Here is a 9,353-nt window from a genome sequence, read left to right on the forward strand (position 1 = left end):
TGGTGAAACCCCATTTCTACTAGAAATACAAATTTTAGCCAGGTGTGGTGGCACTCACCTGTAGTCCCAGCTACTTGGGAGGCTGAGGTAAGAGAATCGCTTGAACCCAGAAGACGGAGATCATGCCACTGCCCTCCAGCCTGGGTGACAGTGAGACTCTGTCTCAAAAAAAAAAAAAAAAAAAAAAATCTGCCTGTAGACCATACAAGGGACCTTATTATGGACATGGTGTGGGCGTGGTAACTGGGAGGTGATTCGTTAGCCCACCAAAGTCAAGCCGGCCAGAATGGGGTCGGTTGAGGCAGCACCCCTCCAGGTCCCACTGCTGTTCATGAGCCAGCTGCCTCAGGCCTGGGTTGCAATGAGTCTGGAAATATATGGGGTTCCGGGGAACGGAGCAGTCATTCCCAGCCAGGGAGGTAAGCCGGGTCAGTGCCTCTCACAAGACGTCTCCTCCAGCCCGGGGGCTGGCTGACCTCAGACCCTCTCCACTTGTCCGGCAGCATCCTGAAAGCCATGAAGCTGGCCTCCAGCACCTGCAGCCTGCCCCAGGTAAGTGCCCCTGCCACTGTCCCTGCAAGGCGGGCTGCCCCAGTGAGTCTTCCACCCACCAGGCTCCCTCTCAACCTGCCTCTTGTCTCGTAGGGCATGGCCAAGCCCGAAGACTCGCTGCTTATTGCAAAGGAGGCCTTCTTCCCTGCGCAGAAATTCCTTCTGGAGAAGCCCGGCCTCCTGGCCAGCCCTGGTAGGGGAGGAGGATGCCCTGGGGGCTGAGGGCTGGGGTGGGGGCTGCCTCTGGGTCTCTGGCCTTCTCGTGCCCAAGGACCGTTGCCTTCCATGCAGGCAGGAGAGCAACCGAACAAGCAGCTGTGCGTTTTGATTTGGCACCTGCGGTGTGCCTGTCCTGCAGGGCGTCCACACGCACCCACGTCACAGTTGAGATCACACAGCTGGCTCTGGCCCTTCCAAGCCCCCAGAGGGCTCCACTCCCAGCTGAACTTTCTTGAGCTGCAGGGGCTTTCATGAAGAGGTCACGGGGGACAAGTATGGCATTCTCAGTGTACACCTCTCAGCCACTCGCTGACCTTTGTTTCTTTGAGACTGACTCTTGCTCTGTCACCAGGCTGATGTGCAGTGGCGTGATCTTGGCTCACTGCAGCCTCTGCCTCCCGGGTTCAAGCAGTTCTCCTGCCTCAGCCTCCAGAGTAGCTAGGATTACAGGCGCCCACCACCACACCCGGCTAATTTTTATATTTTTAGTAGAGACAGGGTTTCACCATATTGGCCAGGCTGGTCTCGAACTCCTGACCTCAGATGATCTGCCTCCCTCAGCCTCCCAAAGTGCTGGGATTACAGGCATGAGCCACTATGCTGGGCCGCCCGCTGACCTTTTAGCCTGTGACCCAGGCAGGACTCTGTGCTGCCTCTGTTTTGTCATCCATAAAATGGGTGCAACCCTGGGGTCCGCTTCATGGGTGCCATGCAGGTCTAGTGAGCCAGCTCCAGGGTGGCTGCCCAGCAAGGGGCCATGTGCAGGTGGTGGCAAGTTTGACTTCCCACCCCAGGGCAAGGTGCTGGGCAATGGCAAGTTCTCAGGGGATGCTCTTGGTGATGGGGGTGGCGCATTCCCCAGAACTGGCATTTGGGCGTGGCCTGGAAGAGTGGGAGTTGGAGAATGGAGGGGTAGGCAGAAACGGCCACAGTGGGCGCTTCCAGCTCCTGGCCGCCAGCTCCCCCCACCCTTCCCCATCCCGCCTTCCCTTCCTCTGTTTCTGACTTTCTGTATCTGTGTGTCTCTGTCACTGCCTCTCTCCTGTGGTTTCTTTCTCTGTCTCTCGTCTCCGTCTCCGTATCTCTCTCTCTCTCACATGCGGTCTCTGTCTCCCTCTCCGCCTCTCTCTCTCTGCCTCTCTTGTGTGATTTCTCTCTTTCTCTTTCTCGTTGTCTCTGTCTCTCTCTCTCCCCCTCTGGTTCTTTTTCTCCCTCTCTCCTCTCATCATCATCTTCCCCGTCTGTCTGTCTGTCCATCTGTCTGTCTGTCTGGGTGTTCTAGAGGAGGACCCGTCAGAGGACGATTCCATCAAGGACTCACTGGGCACGGAGCAGTCCTACCCCTCCCCTCAGCAGCTCCCACCTCCACCGGGGCCTGAAGACCCCCTGTCCCCCAGCCCTGGGCAGCCCCTGCTGGGCCCCGGCTTGGGACCCGACGGCCCTCGGACTTTCTCACTGTCCCCCTTCCCCAGCCTGGCATCAGGGGAGAGACTGATGATGCCCCCAGCCACCTTCAAGGGAGAGGCGGGCAGCCTGCTGGTGTTCCCCCCAGCCTTCTATGGTACCAAGCCCCCCACGGCCCCTGCCACCCCAGCCCCTGGCCCTGAGCCGCCAGGGGGTCCTGAGCCCACGGATGGTGGTGGGGGCGGAGCAGCGGGGCCGGGGTCGGAGGAGGAGCAGCTGGACACGGCAGAGATCGCCTTCCAGGTGAAGGAGCAGCTGCTGAAACACAATATCGGGCAGCGAGTGTTTGGCCACTACGTGCTGGGGCTGTCCCAGGGCTCGGTCAGCGAGATCCTAGCCCGGCCCAAGCCCTGGCGCAAGCTCACGGTGAAGGGCAAGGAGCCCTTCATCAAGATGAAGCAGTTCCTGTCAGACGAGCAGAACGTGCTGGCACTCAGGACCATCCAGGTGCGGCAGCGAGGTGAGTGCCCAGGAGGGCCGGTCCCCACGGCACAGGGGCTGTGCTGGCCACCACACCAGGAGCAGGGCATTAGGGGTGGGGGCTGAGGGCACGAGCTCTGGGTTCAAAGCCCAGCTCTGCCACCACCTGGCTGTGTGACCCCGGGCAAGTGACTTTGCCTCTCTGTGCCTCGGTTTCCCTCTGTAAAAGCAGAAAATACATCTTCAACCCCTCCTTTCTGAGGCCACCCCTCCTGGGGCACTCAGGATAAGGGTGGTGGGAAAAGGCTCCAGACACTGCCCTGGCAGGTACTCACCAAGCACTTCCAAGCCTCAGTTTACACATTTGTAAGACTACCAGCCTTACCAGACTTGATTTTTCGGGTAATCAGTGTGAAGGGTCCTAGCTGTGGCCTCACAAATGCCTGAGTTTGAGTCCCAGCTCTGCTGTTCACCCGTGGGGTGATCTCACACAGCTCCTTTCATCTGTGCCTCAGTTTCTGCATCTGTCAGCCTCCAGGAGGTGCCATGAGGATTAAACGGGCATCCAGCACTGGCCACAGCACCTGCCACATAGTGCCGCTTGAAAACAGTTAGGGGAGGCAGCTGCCACGGTCATTGTCATCATCATTTCTTTTTTTTTTTTTTTTTGAGATGGAGTCTCCGTGTTGCTCAGGCTAGAGTGCAATGGCACAATCTCTGCTCACTGCAACCTCTGCCTCCCAGGATTTTCCTGCCTCGGCCTCCCTAGTAGCTGGGACTACAGGTGCATGCCACCATGCCCAGCTAATTTTTACATTTTTAGTAGAAACGGGTTTCACCATGTTGATCAGGTTGGTCTCAATCTCCTGACCTCAGATGATCCATCCGCCTCGGCCTCCCAAAGTGCTGGGATTACAGGGTGAGCCACTGCATCCTATTTCTTTATTATTATTATTATTATTATTATTTTTGAGACGGAGTCTGGCTCTGTCACCCAGGCTGGAGTGCAGTGGTGCAATCTCGGCTCACTGCAACCACCGCCTCCCGGGTTCAAGCGATTCTCCTGCCTCAACCTCCTGAGTAGCTAGGACTACAGGCCATCACCACCATGCCCAGATAATTTTGTATTTTTATTAGAGACGGGGTTTCACCATGTGGGCCAGGATGGTCTCAAACTCCCAACCTCAGGTGATTCACCCGCCTCAGCCTCCCAGAGTGCTGGGATCACAGGGTGAGCCACCGCACCCGGCCTCTTTATCATGATTCTTATTTCAAGCCAGTATCACTCATAGGCCCACAGTTTTTCAGGTGGACTAAGCGGTGGCCCTGCCATCTCACTGACGGTCTGCCGCTCACTCTCCTGGGAGGAGGAGACAGCCCCCCGGGCTCCGGAGCTGAGCCCAACATGCAGCTCCTGCCACAGATGCCTTCTCGCCTCCCCCAGGCAGCATCACCCCGAGAATCCGCACACCAGAAACGGGCTCAGACGACGCCATCAAGAGCATTCTAGAGCAGGCCAAGAAGGAGATTGAGTCGCAGAAGGGCGGTGAGTGTGACCCCTGCAGGCAAGGCCTCAGGCCCTCCAGGGCCAGCTCTGAACGGGAGAGGCCTCCTCTACCTTTGTCCACCCCAGAGGGAATCGCAGGCAGATCAGAACCGACAGAGGCCAGAGGGATCTGTCTAGAGCACAGGGGTGGTCGTGTCATGGCTCAGAACCTTGCCGTGGCTCCACACGGCTCTCAACATAAAATCCCAACCCTTGGCTGGGCGCAGAGGCTCATGCCTGGAATCCCAGCACTTTTGGAGGCCGAGGTAGGCGGATCACCTGAGGTCAGGAGTTTGAGAGCAGCCTGGCCAACATGGTGAAACCCCATCTCTACTAAAAATACAAAATTAGCTGGGCCTTGTAATCCCAGCTACTCAGGAGGCTGAGGCAGGAGAATCACTTAAACCCAAGAGGTGGAGGTTGCAGTGAGCCAAGATCACACCACTGCATTCCACCCTGGGTGACAGAACGAGACTCCGTCTCAAAAAAAAAAAAGAAAGACAAGAAAAAATCCCCAGCCTCAACAAGGCCTACTGGCCCTCAAGTTTGCGGGCCCCTCCGTGCCTGTTACGCGAACTGTTTATAGTCACGCCCAGCCCCCGTGCATCCCATCCTGCCCCTCCGATGCAGTCCTCACCCCAGACACCTTTCACCTGGCCAACTCCTGCTGATATCTATGACTCAACTCAGAAGGCACCTCCTCCAAGAAGATGGATTGGGTGCTGCACCCCCTCCCCCCACCCCCACCACAATGACCTATTTTCTTGATGCAGTGGAGCCAGATTGGCCACAAATTCTGGCTCTGCTGTTTATTGGCTGTGTGACCTTGAGCAAGTTACTTAGCCTCTCTGTGCCTTCATCTGCTCCTTTTTTTTTTTTTTAAAGGGCTCCCAGGCCCCTTGAGTCTTTTTTTTTTTTTTTTTTGAGGCAGTCTTTCACTCTTGTTGCCCAGGCCGGAGTACAATGGCGCAATCTCAGCTCACCACAACCTCCTCCTCCCGGGTTCAAGCAACGCTCTGCCTCAGCCTCCCGAGTAGCTGGGATTACAGGTCAGCGCCGCCACGCCCAGCTAATTTTTGTATTTTTAGTAGAGATGGGGTTTCTCCATGTCGGTCAGGCTGGTCTCGAACGCCTGACTTCAGGTGATCCGCCTGCCTCGGCCTCCCAAAGTGCTGGGTAACCGCACCTGGCCCAGCTTCTCATCTTTAAAATGGGGATTGTATTAGTTTTCCTTTCTTAGGGTTGTGTGAGGATCAAACGAAGTCAGCGTAATCCTGAAAGATCAGCCATCATTATAGCGAATATTATTATTACCTCCCTGCTGCAGTTCTGCAGTGTCACAAACAACTCTGCTGGTGTGGCTGTCCCTCCCTCTGCTCTGGGGGCTTCTTGCAGCCAGGAACCGAGTGCCATCCTCACACCCAGCACAGCACAGACTGTGGCTGACTCAGACCCTAGACTCCGGCATCTATGCCCACCTCCATTTTTGCAGTGTCTGCCGCCCCCTGGTGGCTGTTCAGAGCAGGTGTCCTGAGTCCTCCAGTTGCCAGCCAGGAGCTGAGATGTTTCACAATCACCCTCCCTCCTGCCTGTTCCCGGCCGGGTAGGAGGTGAGGGAAGAAGGGACTTAACCGGCTACCCTACCCCACCTGTAAAATGCCCTGAGCCTAATTTCCTTCTTGGTCAGTTCCAGTAGCAAGAGAGATGCAAGACAGAGAAGGATGTAATCATGCAGTAAACATTTATTAAGCGTCTACTGTGGACTAGACACAGGTTTCAGATATGGACAAGACATGATATGGAAGTGTAAAGAACCATGAGAAATAACCAGCCACGGCTAGGTATGGGGGCTTTTGCCTGTAATGCCAGCACTTTGGGGGGCCTAGGCAGGTGGATCACCTGAGGTCAGGAGTTTGAGACCAGCCTGGACAACATAGTAAAGCCCCATCTCTGCTAAAAATACAAAAATTAGCTGGGCGTGGTGGTGGGTGCCTATAATCCCAGCTACTTGGAGGCTGAGGCAGGAGAATTGCTTGAACCTGGGAGGCAAAGTTGCGGTGAGCCGAGATCACGCCACTGCACTCCAGCCTGGGCAGCAAGAGCAAAACTCAATCTAAAAAAAAAAGAAACGCCATCCCCTCTAAAAATAAAAAAATCAGCTGGGTGTGGTGGCGCACACCTGTGGTCCCAGCTACTCAAGAGGCTGAGGCAGGAGGCTCACCGGAGCCCAGGAGGCAGAGGTTGTAGTGAGCTGGGCATAATGGTACAGGCATGTAGTCCCAACCGCTTCAGAGGCTGAGGTGGGACGATCGCTTGAGCACAGTCGTTTGAGACCAGACCGGGAAACATAGCAAGACTGCACTCTAGTCTGTGACAGAATGAGATTATGTCTCAAAAAGGAAAAAAGAACAGAAAAAGAAATAACTAGCCAAAGTCTCCCACTAAACCAACAGGATGGCTGAGGCCAGGGAGGGAAGGCATGAGTTCAATTACACAGAGACAGAAGGAACCCCCAGGTCTCCCACCTCACTATGCAGCACTTTCTCCTGGGGGTCAGAAGCAGGCAGCAGGGCAATGTCAAAGGCAACATTGCAGCAGCGGAAAACGTTTGCTATACGTGGGCCAGCTGGTGGGCTATGTTCAGGGCCTAGGAGTTCAGCAAGAGGAAAAATACAAAGGTGATTGCCTCATGCCCCTGACACAAATGAATGCTAAGCAGTGGGCACAGCAGCTGCTGCCAGGGAGGAAATGAATGTGACTACCAGCTCACTCTCGAGTTCTACTTCTGGGACTCGAAGGAAATGTCCAGAATGGGGACAGGGTTTATACATAAGCTGTTCCCATCATTGTTCGTAAGAGTGACAGACTGGAAACAAAACACCCTAAGCGTCCAGCAGTGGGAATCTGATAAGTCAAGCAGAGGATATCCCTTCAGCAGCAAGTGCAGCCCTTAAGGTAGAGCTTTTAATGATAGGAAAAATGGGGCTGGGCGCGGTGCTCACACCTGTAATCCTAACACTTTGGGAAGACAAGGCAGATGGATCGCTTGAGGTCAGGAGTTTAAGACCAGCCTGGCCCACATGGGGAAACCGTCTCTACTAAAAATAGAAAAATTAGCCAGGCGTAGTGGCCGGCAGCTCTAATCCCAGCTACTCGGGAGGCTGAGGCAGGAGAACCGTTTGAACCTAGGAACCAGAGGTTGCAGTGAGCCAACATTGCACAATTGCACTCCAGCCTGGATGACCAGAGCAAGACTGTGCCTCAGACAAAAACAAGGCCGGGCGCGGTGGCTAACGCCTGTCATCCCGGCACTTTGGGAGGCCAAGGCAGGCGGATCACGAGGTCAGGAGTTTAAGACCAGAGTGGCCAACATGGTGAAACCCCGTCTCTACTAAAAAAAAATACAAAAATTAGCTGGGCATGGTGGCTCATGCCTGTAATCCCAGCTTCTTGGGAGGCTGAGGTAGGAGAATTGCTTGAACCGGGACCTGGGAGGCAGAAGTTGCAGTGAGCTGAGATCGTGCCACTGCACTCCAGCCTGGGCTACAAAGCAGGACTACATCACACACACACACACACACACACGCACGCACACGCGCGCACACACACACACACACACACACAATGCTTAGCTAGGCATAGTGGCACAGGCATGTAGTCCCAACTACTTCAGAGACTGAGGCAGGACAATTGCTTGAGCACAGTAGTTTGAGACCAGACTGGGCAACAGAGCAAGACCCTTTCTCCAGAAAAGAAAAAAGAAAGAAAAGAAAAAACACACAACACTCATGTTGGTACTAAACGGGGACAAACCAGACTACATTTTCACATATTGAGTATGGTCATGCAATATGTGTAGTTTAGAAAACAGACTGGAAGGGAGTACGTGAGAATATTTCACATGGTTGCCCTAGGAGACAGTAAGGGGGACTTTTATTTTTTCATCTTGATTTTTTGTGCTTTTTTTTTTTTTTTTTGGGGTGGGGGCATGCTCTTCTGTGTTCCCACAGTAGGCAAGTATGAGGTTTTTTAAATCGAGGTAAAATTTTTGTAACATAAAATTAAACTTTTTTTTTTTTTTTTTTTGAGATGGAGCCTCACTCTGTCGCCCAGGCTGAAGTGCAGTGGCACAATCTCGGCTCACTGCAGCCTCTGCCTCTGGGGTTCAAGTAATTCTCCTGCCTCAACTTCCCTCACGTATGCACCACCACGCCTGGCCAATTTTTGTATTTTTAGTAGAGACAGGGTTTCACCATGTTGGCCAGACTGGTCTCGAATTCCTGACCACAAGTGATCCACCTGCCTCAGTCTCCAAAAGTGCTGGGATTACAGGCGTGAACCACTGCACCCAACCAAAATTAACCATTTTAAAGTGTACCATTCAGTAGTAGTTAATACAGTCACAGTGCTAGGCAACGTCACCTCTCTCCAGTTCACACATTTCACCACCCCAGCAGGAAACCCTGTACCCAGGAAGCACAGCTCCTCCTTTCCACTCCCCCCCGACCCCGGCAAGCTCTGCTCTGCATCCTGTTTCTCTGGATTGACCTATTCTGCACATTTCATGTAAATGGAATCATATCCTATGTGCTACTTTTGTAAGGCTCATTCCTGTTGTCGCCCCTGTCGGTGCCTCATTCCTTTTTATGACAAAATAATGTTCCGTTGCTATATTACTTTTTAATTGGAAAAGCCATGAAAATTATATTTAATGGGTCTAAGAGGACCCACTAGGATGAGAACTACACAGAGATAATGAAGAAGGGGTTACATTGATCTGGCTCTCTGCAGAGCTGGAGAGGCTGCAGTGTGGGGAACGCCACTCCGAGGGCAGAGGGAAGCACCTTTTCATTTACTGGTTAATTGTCATTCCTCAGGGCACAGATCCATCTATTATCCTTGGCTCATGACACACTCTCAGAGCTGCTGCCTGCATGGCTTCCTGCCATGTGTGTGTGCATGTATGTGTGTGTATACCACGTGCATATATATGTGTACATATGTGTGTGTGCACTCATTCATGTGAATGACAGAGTGAACCTCTGGGAACCTACTGCCCACCCAAGATTTAGAAAGCTCCCCATAACATAGATCTGGCATTTTCCTCCCCGCCCCACCCCTGCCCTCCTCCCCCGCCCCACCCCTGCCCTCC

The 9,353-nt window shown here is 53.8% G+C and overlaps 1 protein-coding gene across 5 annotated transcripts in view; it reads left to right on the plus strand.

Moving 5' to 3' along the window:
* CUX2 (cut like homeobox 2) overlaps nucleotides 1-9,353 on the plus strand; it is a 320,706-nt gene that overhangs the window by 273,710 nt on the left and 37,643 nt on the right. For all 5 annotated transcript variants that reach the window (XM_032239509.1, XM_032239525.1, XM_032239520.1 and 2 more), the window contains 4 exons: nucleotides 504-552; nucleotides 646-745; nucleotides 2,054-2,695; nucleotides 4,100-4,201. In XM_032239509.1, the coding sequence (XP_032095400.1) occupies nucleotides 504-552; nucleotides 646-745; nucleotides 2,054-2,695; nucleotides 4,100-4,201 (893 nt within the window). The remainder of the gene's footprint in view (nucleotides 1-503; nucleotides 553-645; nucleotides 746-2,053; nucleotides 2,696-4,099; nucleotides 4,202-9,353) is intronic.

Source organism: Sapajus apella, unplaced genomic scaffold (assembly GCF_009761245.1).
Source record: "Sapajus apella isolate SASKATOON/1434 unplaced genomic scaffold, GSC_monkey_1.0 scaffold2, whole genome shotgun sequence".
NCBI lineage: Eukaryota > Metazoa > Chordata > Mammalia > Primates > Cebidae > Sapajus > Sapajus apella.